The following is a 22204-nucleotide window of genomic DNA, read 5'->3' as shown; positions in this document are numbered from 1 at the left end:
GCGGGGTTGAGGGCGGTGGCAGGGAGGCCAGTCAGGCGCCCTCACTGAGATGAGGTGGCTTGACTGGGGCGTGAGAGGGGGCAGCTTCTGGGGGTGTGTTGACATAGAGTTGGCAGGATTCCCTGATTGGCTGGATGTGGGGCTGAGAAAGGGAGAAGTCGAGGAGGGATGTCGGTTTGGGCCTTAGCAGCAGGAGTTGCCTATGAGACGGTAAGCTTGTGGGCAGGGCAGGTTTGGGGAGCGGTCCCGAGGCCCGTGTGGAGTGTGTTGTGGGATTTGAGGAGCCCGAACCTTGTCCATGCGGAGCTCTTGAGCAGCAGTTGCACGTCTGAGTCCGGAGCCCCCGGCGCAGGTACACACGTGGGGGTCCCCAGGGAATCTGGAAGCTCGGTCCTAGATGACACTGAGAGTATGACACTGAAAGGGTGACAGGACCCAGGGAGTGAGTGCCCGTTGACCAGCTGAGCACCCTCTGCACGCTGGGTCCTAGTCAGACACTCAGGGTGGTGGGAAGGAGGCGGAGATGGAAACCTGGCTATAATCTGGTGCCTGTCGCCCCGGCGTATCGCTGTCTTGAGGAGACCAGTCATGCCTTGGAGAAGCAATTAGAAGCCCTCACGATGGAATGTAATGCAGTAGTTAGTGAACTGGTGCAGAGCAGAGGAGGCTGAGGAGGGCGCGGTGGGGCTGGATGGTTCAGAGCCTCGGAGAGCAGTGGCTTGTCCAGGGCCTGGAGGGAAAGCTGAACGCGGCCAGCCCCGGCGGAGGGGAGGGCATTCCAGGCAGGAAGAAGAGAGAGGGTAAAGGTACAGAAGCAAGAGTGAGGCAGGGAGCACTTGAACTTGACTGTGGTGGAGAGGCCTAGGGTGTTAGGAGAGCTGGGGTTTTGGAGTTCATGTCCCAGCTTGGAACTCTGTGACCTTGCTGAGCCCCATCTGCACCATGAAATGTCCCTCTTGCTTCATGGGTTTGCTGGAGGACCTAGTAGAATCTCCTCATCAGATCTACGTGCGTTGTGCTCAGCCTGGCACCTGCACGCAGGGGGCCTGGGCACACCCGGGGAGGCTTTCCAGCCCTGCCTCCATGGGCCTCTCCCAAGTGGCCCAGCAAGGAGCAGTGCATCTCGGGGCCCGCGTTGATGCTGGGCAGACTGGAGGCTTGAGAGGCCTGACGAACCCAGGGCCCTGGCCACCTTCCCTGGGCCCCGTCTGTTTTAGTGCTTAGTCCCCAAAGGACGAGGAAGCCTTGTCCGCTCCACCACAGCTAATGACAGCCTGGCCTGCCAGGCCATCTAAAAACAGCTCCACTATTTTTATCTACTGGAGGTGGCTGGCCTGTCCTCCTCCCCAGACAGTACCAACCTGGGGTGATTTTAAGGAAACCAGGGCTTTGCTAGGAAGATGGGTCATTGTCTCAAATCACAGACTGCGGTCGGGCAGGAAGCGCCCACGGGACCTTCTGGTGGGTGTCAGGCGTCACCTTGACCCAGTGGTCTGAATTTAGAGATAATTCCACCCTACCTTGCCAGTAGGGGCTCGGAAGGAATCACTTGACCTCTCCACCCAAGATGTTCCTCAGAATCCTTGCTGGAATCTCGGGGGCAGCAGGCTTCTGTCCCCTCTGGAGCAGGGGCGCCAGGAGGATAGAGCTGCTGCGGCTCTGCCCCCGGGGCCGAGTCCCAAGCTGAGGCCTCTTCACACCCACAGGAAGTTACTTCTGAGCTCTTGAAAGTAGTTTAAAATGACTCTGCCTGGTGGCACTGGGGGTGAATTCCTTTCCTTCTTTCTAAGAAAATGTGTTTAACTAGGCTCCCAGCCTTTGGATGGAGACTGGGGAGCAGCGTAAGGGATCGGGTGGTGAATGCCCAGCTCCGCGCGGCATGAAATAGTCACCCTTAGAGACAGGCAGAGTCGTGCTGTATTGGCCGCAGTTTGTATTTAGGTAAAATCTTTTATTTTTTTGGTCCACTGCCTAATTTCTAAGCAAAACTGCTTTGCTTTGAGCACTTGGTTGGTTGATCCATCCTTAAAACAGTAGGCGTCCTGCCCCTATAGCCCCAGTCAACTTCCCGCACCAGTGGCCCTGGGGCCATTCCTACCCTCACATCCGCCAGAAGCCCTCACTGGCCCCTTTGTCTGTAGGGTCAGGGCTTGCCTGGCTCTGGGCCCCCTGCTGCTACAAGCCCCTCCCTCTCTGCCTCCCTTGAACCCACCTCACTCTTTGACCCTTTCCTCCCCCTCTCAGGGCACCTCAAATCCTCCTCCTCTTGGAGGCCCTCCCTCATCCACTACCTGCCTTGCCTCGATCCCGTGGTCCGGCTGCTCTGGGTGTTTGGAAGTTGTCCCCTGTCTCCCCCAGACCACGAGTGTCTCTGCGGGCAGGGCCTGCATGTGCCCCACCTTTGTGCCATGGCTGTGGCCCCCATTCTGTGAATGGCTGGACCCGTGTGGCCCCCCAGGGTTTATAGGTGCTTCCTCATGCCATACTTTACTGAGCAATGTGACCTCCAGCAACGTGGGGCTGAGAGTTTAAATGGCAGAGCTGGGACCAGAACCCAGTCGTGTCTCCCAGGGAGTCAGGGCGCTGGCTGTGGTCCCCTTGCCCCAGCTGGGCCCTGTTCGCGGTCCCCTTGTCCCAGCTGGGCCCTGTTTGCCGTCCCCAAGGTTCTAGAGCTCCTTCTGGATGGTGTGGCGGGCCAGCCGTCCACTCCCATGACCCTGGGGGCAAAGACGGCAGAGGCACCAGAGGCTGAGTCACCCGAGGCAGAAGTGGGGGGTGCGGGACTCCAGGCCCCACAAGCAAGCCCGCTCCAGCTCGCGGTTCTTAGGGCTGTGGGTCGTGTCATGTCTGGGGTGGGGACCCACCCTTCCTGAAGCGGCCCGGAGGAGACTCGTGTAGGCTGATGTGTGCCTGCGTGGTAGAGCTTCCAGCTGTGGCCCAGCTGTTGGGAGACTGCCCTTCCTGGTTCCCAGAGGCCCAGGGGCTGGCTGTGCCCTCCCCTGGGTGTTCCCGGTGCCTGAAGGTACGGCCGCTATGCCACATCCTCTTCTTGGAGCAGAGAGAGCTGCCGTGGGCCCTGGATGGAGGCCAGGGTGGGTGCGGGTGTGGGCGAGCAGGGGGAGGGTGCAAGTGCAAGGTGAGGTGTGGCGTTCAGTCCCCCGGGCTCCCCCTTAGGGTGATGGTCCATCTGTGGTGGGTTGGAGGAGCATGCTCAGATATGGTGGCAGACACCCGGCAGGGGGAGAGCTGGCTCTTTGTGTCCTGGGCCTTGTCCCCCCCGCCTTCCCACTGAGCCCGACATGGAGGAGGACCTGGAGGGGACCCCATGTAAGGCCTCTTCCTTCTGAGCATTAGTCTCCCGCGAGTCTTCCGTTAACAGGTCACTCCTATTCTCAAAGCTTCAGTGGCTCCCCGGTGCTAAAGCCACAGAGCTCAACCCTGGCTCCCTAGAATGGCCCCGGGGACTTTTCACAGTCCCTGTGCCCAGCCCACCCCGCGGAGGTTCTCGTCTGATTGGTCCGGGGTGGGGCCCAGGCATCTGCACGCCAGGGTTGGGAAGCTGGCTTAGAGGGTGGACTTCTCAGCACCAGGGTGGCTTCTAGAGTTGGGGGCCAACCCAGTTCCCGTCTTGTCCCTTCGCACCGTTGTTCCAGCCAGGCCAGCCCCTTCCCAGTCCCCCTACCTGCTGGGCACCATCCTCACCTCTGGCCGCCCCGTCTGGTGCTCACTGTCTTCATCCGAGTCCACCCAGGCCCTCAAGGCCCAGCTGCATCCTGTGCTCTCTGGGAAGCTACCATTAGTCACTTGGCTGTCCCTTCCCTCCCTGGCGTGGCCTCTTCTCCTAGAAGGTGCTCAGGATTGCCATTCAGAAGACCGATGCCCCACCCTGCATCCCAGCCTGTCCCTCCCTGAGCTCTCGCCCCTGTTGCTGACCCTGCTTCTGTGGTCTTTCTGCGCTCTGTCCCCAGCCTTGGAGACTATGTGTGTTGTGTGAGAGTGTGTCTGTATGTGTGTGAGTATGTGGGTGTGTGTATGCGGTGCGTGTGTGTGTATGTGACTGTGTTGTGTGTGGGGTGTGTGTGACCGAGGGCATGTGGTGTGTGAGTGAGGTGTGTGTGAGTGTGTGTATATGTGTGTGAGTGTGTGTGGGGTGTGTATGATTGTGAGAGTGTGTGAGTCGGGTGTGTGTATGTGTGTAGAGCGTGTGTGGAGTGTGTGGTGTGTGGAGTGTCCCCGGCTGGGGATGAGCACCCACTCTGACTCCCGCCCCGTGCCGTCCGTCCTCTAGGCGAAAGCGGCCAAGTCAGAGCGGGAGGCCCGGAGGCTGCAGCTGCGAAGCCTGCAGTACCTGGAACGCTACGTCTGCCTGGTGCTCTTCAATGCGTACCTCCACCTGGAGAAGGCCGGCTCCTGGCAGAGGCCCTTCAGCGCCTGGATGCGGGAGGTGAGGGCGGGGGCGGGGGCCGGGACCGCCCTGTGCGTCTTCCCCGGGCCCAGGGACAGGCTCCCTGTTGAGTGGGCAGAGTTCTCATCTCACTGTACAGGACGCTTCCCTGTGGCTGAGATTGTGTCTCGTTCAGCTCTGGGTCCCCAGCACAGCCTCTGTGCTCAGCAGGCAGTGAGTGAGTGGATGGGTGAGGAGGGGGAGGGAGGAGACGAGGCGCCTGGGGACACAGCAGGGCGGGTGCTGGGCTGGGCTCCTGCTCCCTGCCTGTGTCCCCCAGGCCAGCGTCACCTGGGTGCTTCACGCCCACTGTTGTGTTCATCCCTCCCCTGTGCCCTTCTGGCTTCCCGCTGTGGCTCGGCCCCCTGCTGCCTTGCACCCGTGACCTCGGACAAGTTAGTTAGCCCCTCTGAGCTGCTGTCCTCGGCGTTACAACGTCAGCACCACCTCAGGAGGCTGTGGTGGGGATTCCATGAGATGCATACAGTGCCATCTGCCAGAGCTTGTGTGAGCGGGTCTGCCTTACGTGGCGACTGTATGCTCCCATTCTACAGAGGAGGAGACTGAGCACAGAGAGGTTAAGTGCTGTGTTCACGGTCAGCGTTAGAGTAGGTTGTTTGGCTCCAAAGCCCACCATGTCTGGCCTGAGACGCTGCCCTCTCATGCCGCCTCCACCCTCCCTCTATGTGTGGCTCTTCCTGATTCTTCCCCCAGCTTGGCTGCTTTTAGAGGAAGAGCCGCTGCCTTGGCACCTCTAAGGCAGGAGAAAGGCCTCCTTCCCTCCTTGGCAGAGGGGCCTGTAATTACCCTTCCGCTGGGACACTGGCCCCTACTGACCTCACCAGACTGTCCTGGCAGTTCTAATCTGGACTCAGGGCTGAAATTAGCTCCCGTGGGGCAGGTGTGCAGGAGGATGGGAGGCTGTGATGGGTATAGGAAGGGGAGGGGGGCTTAGGTTGGTGTGCACGTGGGGTCAGAGCTGTGAGGGAACAGAGGCAGGGAGGCCACCACAGGGCCTGGTGGCAGGAGTGGTGGCTGCCGGGCGTTTCTGCTGAAGATGAGCCTTCCGGGTGGTCCTGATAGGGCGTGGGTCACACGAAGGCCACATTGGGGCTACCCTCTTGATCAGGCCTTGGGCTCAGCTTCCTCTTGGAGGTGGAGGTGAAGGTGGTGGGAGACCTAGGACACTTCTGCTTGGGTTCTGCTCAGAGAGCTGAAATCAGGGGGACCAGGGGCTGCGGAGCTCACCGGCTGAACCTGGGTGGTGGGTGTTTGGGGACGTCAAGGAGGCCGAGAACTGCTGGTCCAGCCCCGAGCGTGGGTTCCAGCCTCGGGGGATGAACAGAGGGCAGGGGTGCGGGTTGCCCGGGGACCTCTGTTTGGAGTGGAGCTTGCATCCTCCCCATCCCCCGGGACGGTGGGGAGAGAAGGAGGCTGGCTTGTCGTTGAGTGGTTTGAGTCTAGTGCCAGGGTCTGGGCCATAGGGCTGTGTGGAGAGTGTCCAGGGAGGCCCCAGTTAACCCGCCTGAGCTGAGGCCCTTGGTGGGCCTGCCTGCTCCACAGCTGGAACTCACAGCCAAAGGGCTCTTGCTGGCTGCTGCATCCACACTGCCTTCCCCAGCGCTCCCTGAGGGCCCAGCTGTAATACCGGGAGCAGCTGGGCCCCTGCTCCTGAGGTCCCCATGGGAGCATCGGGGCTACACAGGCATGGGGCGTGCTTGGCCTCCCACGCTGCTCTCCGCTTGCTCACTCCCTGCCGGGCGCTTTCTGTGCAGTGTCGCCCTCCACACTGTGCAGTCCCATTATAAGGAAACGGAAGCGCAGAGCAGTTAATAGTCATCAAGATGCAAACTTGTGCAGGTCACTGAGCTGGGGGGAGGCAGCGCTGGGCCCCAGACTCACCTGTATCTGCGGAGCCCAGTGAGGGGAGGATGGTGTGACAGAGGGGGACGGGGGACCTGAATGATTACCCCCCTTCCCTGGAGCTCTGCCCCCATCTCTGCTGTCCTCCCCAGGTGGCAGCAAAGGCCGGCATCTACGAGATCCTCAACCAGCTGGGCTTCCCCGAGCTTGAGAGCGTGGAGGACCAGCCCTTCTCGAGGCTGCGCTGCCGGTGGCAGGAGCAGAGCCACAGCCCCGAGCCCTCCGCTGCAGGGGACTTCCTGTAGGAATGGGACTTCCTGTAGGACGCACTCCCCCTGCCCCTGCTACCGTCGCCTCCCGCGGGGCCACCTCCTACCCTCGCAGGCTGGGGGTGCCGGTGCTCTTCACTGACAGTGGCCCTGAGAAACGATTCTTCAGCTTAGCAGAGTGACTGGCGTGGGTGGGGACCCCTTTTCTGAAAGTTTTTATAGGATAGTTGGTGCACGGTGATACCTTGTGAATGGCAGGCGCGGGGAGGGCCTGCAGGAAGGCCGGTGTGGCATGATGTCTCCAAGGAGCTCACTCCCCAAGTTGCCAAGCGAAGCCCCTCGCCGCTTCGCCCTCCACTCTCCCCCGAGTGGCTCTGATGGCCCCTGGTGCGGAGCGGCCTTGGCCAGTGTTGGTTTCCCTCTTTCCCTCTCTCGTGGTTCTCCCATGCAGCTTCTCCCGTGCAGCTTCTCCCCGTTTTGCTGCCTGAGCACTGCCCTGGGGGCCCCGGGCTCCCTGGGGAGTGGATTGTGTGCTGGCTGATTTGTTACCTTAAAGGCAGCTTTACCGAGTTTTCTTGCCTCTCATGCCTCGTCTCAACCTGGAGACTTGAAGGACAACCACGTGCCCGGTGGGTCCCATAGGGGCCTCTGCCTCTCCTTCCTTTGCCCTCTCCCCTCCTCTGGGCTGGCAGGACTTTGGAGGTTTCCAGGGAGCTGAAAATGAAATGGAGTCCCTCTCGGGGGAAGAAAGAGCTTCCAGAAGGTGCATGCAGCCCTGTGGAAAAGACCAGCTCCATTTCTCTGGAACCATGGGCGGGAGGTCTAGGGAAGCACTGCCTCCCTGCCCCGCCATCCAGAGTGGCCTGTGCCCCGACCTGCTGTGGCAGGAGCCCCGGAGACTGCCGGGTGACCCTGAGTGAGCAGTGGGACGTGTGAGAGTGGGCCAAGGATGGCGTGAGGGGGCACTTGGATTCCAGGCCATTCTTGCTGAGCATCCTTGAGCTGCGTTCCAGTGGGGGCAAAGGGTCAAGTGCTGCTGAGTTAGCAGCTGCTGGGACCAGCTCTGTGCAGACAGTGGGAGGGTTGCTCGGAGAGGCAGGCGGTGTTGAGCTGAGTCTGCGGCTCTCCCTCTTAGGGCTGGTGTCCCCCGAAGCACAGGGGCTGAATGGTGTGGACGCTGTCCTTCTGGCCTGGCTCGTTGGGGCCAGGGAGGTCTCTCTTGGTTGGACACCGGCACTTGTGCAGAGAAACGGGTGATGTGTCACCGGTCATGGTGTTTTGAAAAGGGAGAAGAGGCCAAAGTTGTTCACATCTACCTAGTGTTGGAAAATTTATGACCATTTTGGCTGAATTCTTTTGCAAATCTACTGTATGTCTGTTCACTACCTTTTCAGATTTGTTGTTGTTTTTGGTTTTATTTTTGCATGTAGTAAAAAGTGTTAATTTTGTTGCAGACAAGGTCTAGATGAGGGGTCAGAGATCAGGGCTGCACTGGGAGGGATCCTTTGCATTCTCACGGTTGGCCCTGACTTTCAGCTGTGCTGGGACTACTGGCTGGTCACATCACCTCTCTGCCTCAGTTTCCCTATCTGTAAAATGGGAGAATAATACTTGCCTACCTACCTCACAGGGGTGTTGTGAGGATTCATTCGTGATTTTTTTTTTTTTTTTTGTACAGAGCTTTTGAGCATTAAAAGTGGTTAAATGTGAAGTGCGCTTGGCTGCCTATGTCTTTAGTGTGGGTCAGGTGTTACAGAACTGATGCAAGCTGGGGTCCCTGCTACTTCAGAGTAAGGATGGGAGGGCAGGGAGAGCCAAGAGCACCTGCCTGTAGTGCATCTGATTCTCAGAGAAGGTGGATTTTCCTGGATGTCTCTCTCCCTCCTTCACAGCCCCAATCATGTTTGACCATCTCACTCTGGATGCCCACGGCTGACGTGCTGAGCCCCTTCTTGAAGAAGGCAACATAACCGGCTAATTCACGCTAAAGTGTGAAGGACTGTTATATCCAGGGAAATGGAACAAAATGGAATTTCAAGGGCTATGAAGGAGGGTGGTCCTCAACCTCTATTTCCTTTTCTTATCCCTGCAGGCTTCCCTTGGTCCCTTTAGGCCCCTGGAGGCTTGAGCACACCTGTGTTGAGAAATTGGTGTGGAAAGCGGCAGTAGGGAGAGTGAGGCAGAGAGAGTGCTGACCTGAGGCTTCTCTCTAAGCTCTTCCAGGACTAGGGGAATCAGACCCTCTGGGTTGTAGTTCCAAGGTCAGCTGGGGGTGGTGAGAATGGAATCCAGAGCTCCGACTGCATAGGGTTGGTGATCTCCCCAGCCTTGGAGGGGGGAGGCCTCCTGGGGTTATTTCCCAGCACAGCAGAGTCCAGGCATGCTCTGTGTGGCTTCTGAATGTGAGTGCAGTGGTGTATACGCCAGTGTGCATGTGTGTCCATATGTGCATGTGTGTCCGTATGTGCGGTGGTTCAGCACTTCTCTGCCAGGGGTGAGGGGATTGTAAAACTGTGATCAGTGGAAGGAGCTCCTGGGACCCTGATGGAGGTGCGGCGGGGTCTTGGGACGACCAGGACTGGGAACTGGAATACTGTCCAGGGAGCCCTAGAAGTCCTCTGCAGCATCAACGGGGGTGCGCTGCCCCAATCCCCCCTCAGGAGTACCCGCTGCAAGAGCAAATGGCACAACTCCAGCCACTGCAGCTTCAATCCAGCACGCACCAAGGCCGCGCTCCGTCTCCATCCCTTTCCCCGCTCGGGCTCTCCCAGACGGTGGCTGAGGCCGGCAGGGCTCTCGAGCCACTAGCCACACTGTTTCTGCCCGTGGCAGCCTTGCCTGGGGCCTCCCCATTGGTCTGGCTTGGGGTTCCCCAGACCCACCCTGCAGCGTGGGGCTCTCGCTTCCTCTCTCCCTTCACGGGCGTCAGACCCGCATCGTGATCTGCAGGCTCTTCCTGCCTTCTGCCGCCTCCTCCTTTATCCTTCACAGGGGTTTCCACAAATAAATCTCTTGCACATCTGATCCCATCGTGGCGTCTGCCACTCTGAGGACCTGAATGACACACCCTCACCCTCTTCTTGGCCTCTCTGGGCAGCTTCTTTGTCCCTCTTGCTGGTTAAGGCAGCCTTTTCTGGCACTGCGTAGGGATACCATCAGCCCGGTTTCCAGCTTCATATGTTACAGTTCCAGCCAGACTCAGTTGTCTTTCTCTCTCTCGCACCGCCCTGCCCTTCCATCGCGAGTGTGGGGCTGCGGGGCCTGTGGACTGGGGCCCGTGTGGAAGGAAATTGTTGCTCACCTTCTCTGTGGATGGGGTGGGGTGGGGAAGGCAGGACTGAGGCGCTTAGAGTTATCTGGGTGGATACCCCTAAATCTGCGAATGGCAGTGCCAACCTCTGATTATTTCCTAAATAAAGGGAATATTTCCTAAGTAAACCATTATAAAGGTTTTCAATTTGTCCTCCAGAAATGTCCTATTGGATAGTCTCAAATACCAATTAATGAGCTCACTGTTTCTCATGCCTGGCCAGCACCACCTATTCCATTTTTTTTAAAACTTCTCGCTAGTTTTGTGGCTCACAGTAGAATCTCATATGTGTTTAATTTTATATTTTATTTATTTACTTATTTTTTTATTGAAGTGTAGTTGCTGTACAATATTATATGTTACAGGTATGTAATATAGTGATTCACAATTTTTAAAGGTAATACTCCATTTATAGTTCTTATAAAATATTGGCTATATTCTCCATGTTGTACAGTATATCCTTGTAGCTTATTTTATACCTAATAGTTTGTACCTTTTACTTCCCTACCCCTGTATTACCCATCCCCCCTTCCCTCTCCCCACTGGTAACCAATAATTTGTTCTCTATATCTGTGAGTCAGCTGCTTTTTGGTTGTATTCACTGGTTTGTTGTGTTTTTTAGAGTCCACATATAAGTGATGTCATATAGTATTTGTCTTTCTCTGACTTATTTCACAAAGCATGATATTCTCTAGGTCCATTCTTGTTTCTGCAAATGGCAGAATTTCATTCTTTTTTTATGGCTGAGTAATGTGTGTGTGTGTGTGTGTGTGTGTGTATACACACACATATATAATGCCACATCTTCTTTATCTGTGTGTCTGCTGATGGGCACTTGGGTTGCTTCCATGTCTTGGCTATTGTAAATAGTGCTGCTGTGAACATTGGGGTGCATTTTTTGAATTAGTGTTTTTGTTTTTTCTGGATATACTGGAGTGGAATTGCTGGATCATATGACAGTTCTCTTTCTAGTTTTTTGAGGACCCTTCATACTGTTATTGAAGAGACTGTCTTTTCTCCGTTGTATATTCTTGCCTCCGTTGTCAAAGATTAATTGACCATAAGTGCATGGGTTTATTTCTGGGCTCTCTATTCTGTTCCATTGATCTATGTGCCAAGAGAGTGTCTGACTCCAAGCCCGTGCTCATTTCAAAGGTGGATGTCGGTGCCAGCTCTGGGTACTGGAATCCTCTCTGACATTTTCAGTGATGGGGAGAGAGATGTCAGTCCTTCTGGAAGTGTGCCCTCGCTGGGGGGAGGGTTGGGAGGAGGGTGAGGGGAAAGCATGATTGCTTTGAAAACCCTCCTACAAGGTCTTGTGGTTCTTACACTCAATGCTTTTCAACCCCCCGTGTTCTTTCAAGAGGTTCCCCTCAACACCCACAAGAAGTACTTGTTTCCTATGAGTCACTCTGATAGATTATCTATGATGGGGGCTTTTGAGTTTCATTTTGCGCCTCCCCTTAGTATATTCTTTCTTTTCCTACCATCTGCCCACCTCACCCTGAATTAAACATCAGTAGTTTATGAAAACACACACTTCCCCATTCCCACCCCAACATTTGAAGTCACCACTCTTTTAATTTTTGCCCATCTGATAAGGAAAGAGTCTTTTGTTTTTATTTTAATATGATTTTCCCAATTACTAATGAGATGAAACATCTTTTTATAGGTTTATTGGCCATTTGGATTTGCTCTCTTATGTGTTTGCTTATTTTTCTACTGGGTTGTCTCTTTTAAACTAATAGGCGTAAAAATTTTAATACAGTCTTTTTTTTTTTTTTTTTTTTTTTTGCGGTATGCGGGCCTCTCACTGTTGTGGCCTCCCCCGTTGCGGAGCACAGGCTCCGGACGCGCAGGCTCCGGACGCGCAGGCTCAGCGGCCATGGCTCACGGGCCCAGCCGCTCCGCGGCATATGGGATCCTCCCAGACCGGGGCACGAACCCGTATCCCCTGCATCGGCAGGCGGACTCTCAACCACTTGCGCCACCAGGGAGGCCCAATACAGTCTGTTTTATTTGTAGGTAGATAGATAGATATACAGCCAGTTCTTTCTTCCAGTTTATCCATAATTGTTTTGGAGTTTATTTTGTCAAATTTTTGCCTTTTATATTTTGTGTCTTGTGTCAGCAGACCTTCTCTACCCAAGGTTACTTATCTATTTCCTTGTTTTCTTTGATTGCTTGTACAGTATTGTCCTTTATGTTTCTTTCTTTAATTCACCTGGAATAAATGTTTGTGAATGACATATGGTAGAGAATATAATTTATTTTTTTCCAAATGCATATCCAGTTGGCCTATGTCATTTATCGAGTAGCCAAGTTTCTCTACTCCTTGAACTGCAACCCTTGTCATATGTTAGGTCCCTGGGTATACATGGGTCCGTACAGTAGACATGTGATTGCCATTGCCTCTAGCATCCATTCATCTTCCAACAACCATCTCTGACTTTCCATCCTAAGTTTAAAAAATCTCGAGTGGATTTTTAATTTTTTAAATCTTTATTACTCTTTTCTGGACTTTTAGTTTTCCTTGGGTCAATTTTGGTAAAATACCAACATTTTCCCAGAATAACACATGGACATCTGTCAAAATTTTCAAATTTATTAATGTAAAATCATATGTAATAGTCTCTCTTTTCTTTTGGCTGCGCCCAGCGGCATGCAGGATCTTAGTTCCCCGACCAGGGATCAAACTCATACACCCCCTGCATTGGAAAGGCAGAGTCCTAACCACTGGAATGCCAGGGAAAACCTTGTAATATTCTCTTAAGTATTTAGAAGGCTCCTGTGCATCTGTGACTGTCTTCTTTCTCAATCTTAATGTTTATGAATATCTTACATATTTTCCATGGTCACATTTGCCGGTTTTTCTGTTTGTTATCTTCAGATAACCTACTTTTGTTCTTATAAATGTAAACATTGAGAATCTGTGATCACATAAACTAGTAGAGGTGACTTTTTGCTATAGTAATGCTACTTGATTCTATGAACCTCTTCTGAGTAGTATGCCAAAAATCACTTCATGATCTCTCATCAAAGCATTAGAATTTTTTTTTCTATTAGCTGTCAGTCAAGTGGGTACTCGTGTAATTTTGTTATAAGCATTGAGAATTGGAAAACACTGGAATTGCAAAAGGATGTATTACCTGGATATTGGAGTCATTAACTCTCTCACTTTCTGGAAAATATGCCCCAAATGTTTATTAAGATTTGTCAAGTGACTACTAATTATATCTCTTACTCTTTCACTCAGAGGTACCCTGTATAAACTAACATACACAAAAATAGATGAGGAAAATATTGTTCATTTTAACTCCCCTTTTCCAATACAAACTTTTCTTTTTTTTACAGTCCAAAAAGTTTTTTAAAAACAACTTCATTGAGGTATAATTGACATACAATAAACTGTACATATTTGAAGTGTATAATTTGTTAAGTTTTGACATAGGTATACACCTGTGAAATTATCATAATTGAGATAATGACCATATCCATCATCTCTGAAAGTTTGCTTATATCCCTTTATAATTTCTCCTTCCTGACCTTCCCTCCCCCATCCCTCTCCGCAGGGACACTTTGATCTGCTTTTTGTCATCATAGATTTGTTTGCATTTTCTAGGGTTTTATATAAATGGAATCATCAGTGTGTACTCTTATTTTCTGGCTTCTTTCACTCAGCATATTTATTTCAAGTCATCCATGTTTAATGTACATCAATTGGTCATTTCTTTATATTGCTGAGTGGTATTCCATCGTATGGCTATACCCTCAGTTGGTTAATCCCAATTGTTACTGGATATTTGGGTTGTTTCCAAGTTTTGGCTGTTACAAATAAAACTGTTATGAACATGTACAAGTCTTCGTATGGACATATGTTTTCATTTCTTTTGGATAAATACCTAGGAGGAGAATGGCTGAATGGTGTGGTATGTGTATGTTTAAATTTTTAAGAAACTGCCAAACTATTTTCCAGATGGTTTCATCCCCACCAGCAGCATATGGGAGTTCTAGTCCTTCCACATTCTTACCCACCTTGGAATTGTCAATCTTTTTTGACTTTAGCCATTCTAATTGGTGTGTAGTGGATGTATTTCCTACCACCACCCTCCCAGGTCACATTTTTAATTGATAAGATTTCCAATTCAGTCTTTTTTAGGGTAAGCCTAAAAGCGTTAGAAGGCTCATCTCTTTGAAGATATTAATTATTCTTATTTGAGGGCTTATTCAGTTAGTTCTATTTCCGTGGATGTTAGTTCTCTTTATCGAGCTTGGTGTTTGTTTTTCATGTTGTTGGTTTTCCTCAGTGGTTGGTGAATTTGGTTGTGCACTCAACTTTGTCTTGAGATTTCAGGTTATCCTGTTGGTAAGGCTTGTGACTATTGCACATAGCCTGGACTGGTGACTACTGGGGAGGGATGAGACTTGCTGGCAACAGCGTGTGCCGGTGGCTGCCCTTCTGGATGGGGGTGCCCCCCCCCCCGCTGCTAGGTGGATATCAGTCCTAGGATGCTGCCCCAAGTGCCCCACTCGCTGCTACTACCTGGCAGACTCCACTGCTACCCAGACTTGACCTGTGCTGCTGAGGGGGGCACGGGGAGAGCCAAATTCTCCCGCTGCTTCTGCTGGAATTCTCCAACCTTGTCTTGATGGGGGTCCAGGCTTCCTCCTGCCTCCTGGCTTGGCATCTGTGAGCTGAAAGCTTCCTTAAAGCTGGTCTCTCCTCTCTCAGAGGCTTTCATCTGCGTGGCTTGTGGGCTGTCATTTCCCCTGTCCATCCAGTTCCATCACTCTCTGTCTTTCAGGGATTCCTCACAATTTCTGACCTCTTGTTATTCTAGCACTGGCAAAGAATTTAAAAAATAGATACTTTTAATGACATTTTGAGGGCTGTGGGTTGGGAAGGGGAAACTAGAGCATGTGCTTAATCATAATTTGTATATGAAAATAGCTCATACTATGCACTAGGCCCTGTAGCAGTTAGGATCCTGGCAAAGAATGGATGGCAGCCTTAGCTCCAAGTTCAAAGACAGTTTAATGAAAGGACCATTTGCAGAGGTGTGGGCAGGGTTAAGGGAACCAGCTTGGAATGGTGAGAGGCACTCAGGAACTAGTTACAGGGAGAAGCAGTAACCTCCCCTAGACTTGAGGGGGCAAGGGGACAGCACAGTGTTACCTGAGCCTGCCACAGGTATCTTCAGGGGACTCCGGGGACCATCCAGCAGAAACTGAGTTGAGAAGGGGGTAACCGTGGCCAGAGCAGCATCACTGAGCATGGGGCTGAGGGAGGAGGAGCAAATGCCTTGACTTCTCCCTTGTCTTGTCCTCTGATCTCCCGTCAGTGCCTTCCTTTGATTGCAGGAGGTGCCAGCAACAAGGTCCACAGGGTGGGTCCGCCTCCGGAGATGGGGAACTGAGAGAGAGACAAACAGAGGATAGCCAGCACAGCCTTCTCCCAGGCGCTTCATGTATGTCATCACCTCTGGTAGTTCCACGACAGCCTGACGAGGTAGGCCTGTTCTCCTTATTTTACAAAGGAGGAAGCCCAGGCACCTTGATCCAGTGACACCTCCAGAATTTCCCTCTATTCCTCCCTCTGCCTGGTGTGCCTTCCCTCCCTTCCTAGCCCACTGCTCCTGTGCTTCAAGTTCAGCTTGATTCAGGTCTCCTCACCACTGCGATCTAAGTGTCCTCAAGATACTTAGAGAAAGGGTTCTGACTTCTCAGGATGCTGTGCCCACATTTCCTCCAGCATTTCATTATGAAAATTTCAAAACTACAGGAAGGTTGGAAGTATTGTATGAAGAAGAGCCCCGTACTCTGGGGCCCACTTCTCAAAAACACTTTCACACTACTGTCCATCAACTTGTCTAGACCTCCACTAACTTGTGAATTCCTTAAAAAGGAAGGGCTACCAGTGATCAGTCTTTGCATCTCAGGGTCTGTGATGGCCTGGCACACGGAATGCAGTCAGTAAATGTTTGATGAATCGATAATTCACAAGGCATTTGGTGTTTCCCAGGAAAGGGGAAGGAGAGTTTTATTTCTTGAGTGCCTACGGGTGGTTTTCATACATTGTGTGGGGCATTGCGTTCATTATTTCACCAAAGCCTTGCAAGTCAGATGAGGCTGGGATTATGATCTCTCTTTTACAAGACCAAGAGAAGTTTCATAATTTACTCAAGGCTCACATTGTATCCCTAAGGGATCTGGGATTCAGATTGTCAAGCTGCCCTCAAACCCATGCTGGTGACCCAGTGCCTTCTCTGTAGACTGGAGGCTACTTGGTGCTGGGGACTGTGCTTTATGCATTTCTGAATGTCCCAGGATCTCGCAACTAGCAGGTACAGTAAATGTTTTTGGCAAGAATGAATGAATGAACCTTTAGTGAGTATTTCCATACTACTGGAATATGGCATTCACTGCTGGAAATTCATTCACTATGGGAATATGATACCTGAAGGGAGCTCGTACACCTCTTCACTAAGCAAAGGAGGGATCTGAGGCTGGAAGGGCAATGACATCCAAGGTCATGCAGGGAGGCAAGGGCACACTCAGTGTGCTGACTTCCTGCCCAGTGCGCTTTCTTTTTTTCCCATCCGAGCATCTGGATTGGTACCAGTCACTAACCCAGAGCCTGGAGACCCACAGAAACCGCATTTCCTAAGGCTGTGTGGGTGGGTGCCTGCCCAAGCACTAGCTCATGGTGCCCACCTTCCTTCTTCTTCACTGAGGGTGCCATGGACTTCAGATTCTTGAAGTTGTGTGTGAAATTGTGTTTATATACTCTGCTCAGGAGAGCATCCAGTGTTTGCATCAGGCTCTCAAAACAAATACAAAAACCGTGACCCCCCAAAGCAGGTGAGGGCTCCTTTACGTGTTCTCTCCAGTGGTTCCCCAAATTCTTGATTGTGCAGACAAACAGAATTTTTAAAAGAATATTAGGATGCAGATTTTTGCAAAGTTGGCAAAAATTAAAAAGAAATGAACCCGCCTTACAACTCTATCGTATCATAAAAGGATATTTTTAACCCCTCCAAACAAGAAGGACAAATTCTCTGGGGGATAAAAGTGACAGGCCTTCCAATTAGGTGAAATAGCTTTAACATGCTACACGGTCCTCATTTTGCTCACTTTGCTCTCGACTGAAAATGTTAGTGTGGACCAGCCTTTGGGAGCCTTGCTCTCCATGGAGAAGCTTCCACTTAGAGCTGTGGCCTGTGTGAGGACTCTCTGTGGCTGCCAGTAACTGGGCATGAACTTTGGTCACATGGGGAGGTTATGTCATTGTCCATTGGCTTAAGTTTCCTCACAAGGGTTTTGGACGAGAATCTGAAGAATACAGGCTCTGAGTGGCCAAAGCAACCTGCTGTCCCCAGCTCCCTTGGAAAGGAAGCACTGCGTGGTGGGCGTCTGTGGGAGCCCTGGGGGTGCAAGGCTGTGGGAACCATGAAAGCACTGGGTGGAGGGGAGCTGTGGCCGTGGGAGGTGACCCCACTCCCTTTGGGTTGCCCGGATCCCTGCCAATGCAGGAGACAGGCCCTTGTCCTTCCTGCCTTGGATTCCCCTGTCAGGGCACTGGCTGGCATTCTCTCTGGCTAGGCCCACCCTCTCCTTGGCTGAGGACAGGCAGGATCGCAGCTTTGTAAAGAGATTTGCCAGGGGAGGTTTGCTGAGGAGGGATGTTGGCCCCAGCAGGGAGTGGGTCTCTTGGTGGGGAGGTGAGAGCAGCAGACCAGTGCAGCAGGCTGTGGCTGGTGTGTCTTTGTGGCTCTGCACACAGTAACATCTCTGTGAGTGTTTCTTGGGTGACAGGTACTTCTGAGCATCTAACATGTGCCTGACAAATTCCTGCAACTCTCCCAGCCCCAGTTTCTACATCTCTAAAAGGAGCTGACAATGCTCTCCCGCCCCAGACCCCATCCTGCAGTGCAGGCAGGATTCCCCAGCTGTCTACGGGATCTGGGGCAGGACAGGCATCAACCCATTAAGTGGGGTCCCTTCCCGATGCCGCTGCACCTGACGTGTTTGTAGGTGCTTCCACAGCTGATCCTTTACCACACAGGAGCCCACGTGTGATCTTAGACTCTGACTGAGGTGTTAGTGTGTCCAGGCGATGTGAGGAACAGCGGGCTCGGAGGGGAACCCATTTGCTCTAGGTCACGTAGCAAGCAAGGGTGTAGCCCACTGCACACAACTGGTCTGGGAGGGCTGTGGGAATGCTCTTCACTCCAGATGGTACCAATAAAGGCCCTTTTGCTCAGTTTGTTGATACAACAAAACAATAAACAAACAACTGCTTTTTGGAAACAGTTGGGGGACATAATTAGGGAAGAATTGACCAGAACGTCTACATCACTGAACCTTTTCAAGGAAAGCCCTAGTATTATTTTCAGATACACTACAGATGAAAACCAAGACTAAGGTACCTTCTGGACCCAGTGGACGCCCCTGCAGCACCTGCTTAAATACCAGATAAGAATCATGAGGGATTACTCATGGTTTGTAAGCTAATTTGCACGGTTTGCTTAATAAGCACATTTGCATGGTCTTAATGGTTTCCAAAGGACTTGAAAGCAGTTTGGGTTCTTCACAAAGTTATAGAATCCCCTGCCATGTCATTTGCCCTGTGAATTAGTTCAGCAAACCATACTTCTGTTTTGTTTTTGAAATCAGAAACAGATGTTTATGTTTAGGCTGCCGGCTCCAGCTTAAACACAGGCTTTCTGTCTCTCCTCTGCCCAGTTTGCTCTTTAAGGAGCAGGGAGGGGTTCTGGCCAGGCTGGAGTCCCGTCCCCGGGCCCCTCCCCTGAGCTGCCTCCCGCAACTGGCTGCTCCCTTAGCAGCCGGCCTCCTGAGAGAGGAGAGGGCCCTTGGGGACGGAAGGGAACGGATGCTAAGGAGTGGGTCCTTCTGGGCCAGTCTGCTTGGCCTTGAGCCAGTCCCCCCCGTCCTGCCTGTGGGGTCCTTGCCTGGCAGCTGAGGGGGTTAGAGTGACAGAGAAGCATGCTGCCTGACACCAATAAATGTGTCAGGGATGCCCAGTAAATGTGTGCCCTCTGCTTTCCCTCAGGATCCCTGGAATTCCCAGCCAGCCTTCCCCACCCTCTTATGGTCCAGAGGGTAGGCATGGGAGCTGGGCTCGGTGAGTGTCCCAGGGAGGGGAACCAAGTGCACCCCTCGTTCTAGCCCCTGGAGTGCGATGTACAACCTGCAGGTGTCATTTCCCAATGCTGAGGAGGACAGAGCGGGACAGCCAGGGTGGGCTAGGAGCCTCCAGTGCAAGGTGGACCAGAGTGGAGGAGCGAGGGACCAGAGGGGAGGGAGCCCTAGTGAGAGCCCTGTGGCCTCGCCAGGACAGGAAGAGTGGCTGAGGGCGCCTGGGCACCGCCCCAGGTCTGCAGTAGCTGAGGGGCAGATGCCCAGGGAAGACAGGTGGGGTGGGGTGTGGACTGGAGGCAGGAGCAGGACATACCCGGGGCCATTGGCAGCAGAACCCCTGGCTCGAATCTTACCTTTCCCAGCACTGAGTAACTGGGAGTCTTTGGACTAGTCATCAAACCTTTCTTAGCCTCAGTTTCCTCACTTAGAAAGTAGGGCTCTTAGGAAAAGTAAATGAAATCATGCATATTTACACAGGGCATGTCTCACAGTAGGCACTTACGAAATGGTTGATAAAGGTAAAAACAAACTACCTTGAGATCTCATCCTCCTCTTGGCATTTATCATGAGCTTGTGCACCTGTGCATGAGGGCAGGGGCACCTTGGTTGGCTCTGGTTGGAAGTCCCTTCCTCCCAACTAGTGGCCCCCCACACTGGTCTCAAACTGTTTCAAGGTAAAAGGGGGAAGAGTTGGCCTTTCTGGGTGGGGGCAGGGCCGCCGGGGGCAGTGGGGAGAGAGGAGCTGAGGCCTTCCCTCCAGCCTAGCCTCGGCTCTTATTCCCAGGAGCAGGGCTCCAGTGCTCGCTCTCCCACCCTCCCCAGTCTCCTTGTCTCCCCCAACCCAACAAGCTCATTGTCTTGTGAGGCAGGGGGAAATACATGCGAACATTCATTCATTCAACAGTGTTTTTGGAGCACCTGCTACGTGCCAGGTCTTACTAGGGGCATGGAGGCCGTGATGATCCAGACAGAATGGGACAGTTCCAGGCAGGAGAATCCCGAGGCCTAGTGACGGTGCCCACCTATTTGGCTTTCTTCACTGCCCCCCACCCCACCCCAGGGCCACTGCTGTAGCGGGGAGCTCTAGGGGGAGGGCAGAGTGGTGGGCAGGGCTAGTTCCTTGGGGCCTAGAGGGCTTGGAGTTGCCATGGCCCTGTCATAAGTGTGAGGTTGGTCTCTCCAGTTCTGGAGAGCTGGGCTGGATCTTGTTTAAGTCCTGATTTGACAGGTAGGAAGCTAGGCACAGGAAGGTCAAGGTAGAGGCTAGCTAAGAAGCCAGTGGCAGGCGGCAGGAAACAGTTTGGTGGTTTCTCAAGAGGTTATACATAGAACTACCACATGACCCAGAAATTCCACTCCTTGGTGTTTATCTAAAAGAAGTGCAAGCAGGGACTCAAGCAGAAACTTGTGCCACAGTGTTCACAGCAGCATTATTTACCATAGCCAAAAGGTAGAAAGAATGCAAGTGTCCATCTATGGATGAATGGATAAACAAAGTGATATAGCCATACAGTGGAATATTATTCAGCCATAGAATGAATAAAGTCCTGACACAGCCAACAACATGAACGGACCTTGAAAACATTATGTGGAGTGAAAGAAGCGAGACACGTAGGACAAATACTGTTACGATTCCACTTGCCTACCTAGAGTAGGCAAATTCAGAGACAGAAAACAGAATAGAGGTTACCAGAGGCGGGGTGGGGGGTGTTTCTTGTTAATGGGTACAGAGTTTTTGTTGGAGAAGATGAAAAAGATTCAGGTATAGATAGGGGTGATGCTTACACGACACTGTGAATGTATTTAATGCTACTGAACTGTATGCTTTCAAATGGTTAAAATGATAAATATTATGCCCTGTATGTTTTTATCAAATTTTAAAAAAGGAGAGTGGCAGATGGCATGAGGAGATTGCTCTTCCTGAGAACACCCCCCTAAAGCGGGTCCTCTTCAGCCACTCGAGGGCTTTGTGTTGAGAAGGTTGGGGAACTATGCAAACAAGACACTAGGGGAGATGGTGCAAAATACACTCTCAACACCTCAGGGGTCACACCATGGGACAGCTGGAGAAACAAGCTCCTTGGCTTTTTGGGAGACCTCATTTCTAAAGCAGGGATGAGTACATCCACCAAGTAGGGCTGCTGGGACGATGCATGTACAGCCTTCAAAACACTGCAGTAAGCACTCAAGAAATGTTATTTATTAGTATTTCACTTGTGCTGTTAGAGAAAAGTAAGGGGAGTGAAAAGGCAAAGGAGGGGCAGTGAGGTCTCTCAATTACTGCAACTTGGAAAAATGCCTTATGAAATGAAGTCCCATGAAGCCCTACATTCCCGAGAGGGGGATCTGGTGGAGGTGGGAATGATGTCCTCAATGACTGCCCCCCAGTGGAGGCAGGACCTTGGGTGAAGGTCCCAGCCTTCCGGGTGATGACTCCTGTGAATAAAAAGGACAGGGAGATGGGGGGACCTTCAAGATGGTGGAGGAGTGAGACACGGAGATCACCTTCCTCCCCACAGATACATCAGAAATACGTCTACATATGGAACAACTCCTACAGAACACCTACTGAGCGCTGGTAGAAGACCTCAGACTTCCCAAAAGGCAAGAAACTCCCCATGTACCTGGATAGGGCAAAAGAAAAAAGAAAAAACAGAGACAAAAGAATAGGGATGGGACCTGCACCAGTGGGAGGGAGCTGTGAAAGAGGAAAAGTTTCCACACACTAGGAAGCCCCTTCGCAGGCGGAGACTGCTGGTGGCGGAGGTGGGGAGCTTCGGAGTAGTGGAGGAGAGCACAGCAATGGGAGTGGAGGGCAAAGCGGAGAGATTCCCGCACAGAGGATCAGTGCTGACCAGCACTCACCAGCCCGAGAGGCTTGTCTGCTCACCTGCCAGGACGGGTTGGGGCTGGGAGCTGAGGCTCGGGCTTCGGAGGTTGGATCCCAGGGAGGGGACAGGGGTTGGTGGCGTGAACACAGCCTGAAGGGGGCTAGTGCACCCCAGCTAGCCGGGAGGGAGTCTGGGAAAAGGTCTGGACCTGCCTAAGAAGCAAGAGACCATTGTTTTGGGGTGCACGAGGAGAGGGGATTCCTTCCCTGTCTGCCCACAGAAGGCAGAGCACCGCCTAAAAGAGCTTCAGAGATGGGCGCGAGCC

At 52.4% G+C, this 22204-nt stretch overlaps 1 protein-coding gene across 5 annotated transcripts in view; it reads left to right on the top strand.

The window, feature by feature from the left end:
* The window catches only part of PALD1 (phosphatase domain containing paladin 1), a 167082-nt gene that overhangs the window by 76656 nt on the left and 68222 nt on the right, over window positions 1–22204 (top strand). For 2 of the 5 annotated variants that reach the window (XM_060112509.1, XM_060112499.1), the window contains exons 19-20: window positions 4289–4444; window positions 6460–8287. The exons of 2 other annotated variants lie outside the window; for them this stretch is intronic. In XM_060112509.1, the coding sequence (XP_059968492.1) occupies window positions 4289–4444; window positions 6460–6612 (309 nt within the window). In that variant the 3' untranslated portion in view covers window positions 6613–8287. Of the gene's footprint in view, window positions 1–4288; window positions 4445–6459; window positions 8288–15247; window positions 15377–22204 lie in introns of those variants that run through there. One more of the 5 variants, XM_060112518.1, reaches the window with a different exon arrangement.

The sequence above is a fragment of the Mesoplodon densirostris genome, chromosome 1 (assembly GCF_025265405.1).
Source record: "Mesoplodon densirostris isolate mMesDen1 chromosome 1, mMesDen1 primary haplotype, whole genome shotgun sequence".
NCBI classification, from domain to species: domain Eukaryota; kingdom Metazoa; phylum Chordata; class Mammalia; order Artiodactyla; family Ziphiidae; genus Mesoplodon; species Mesoplodon densirostris.
This window is presented reverse-complemented; position numbering and strand designations above follow the sequence as displayed.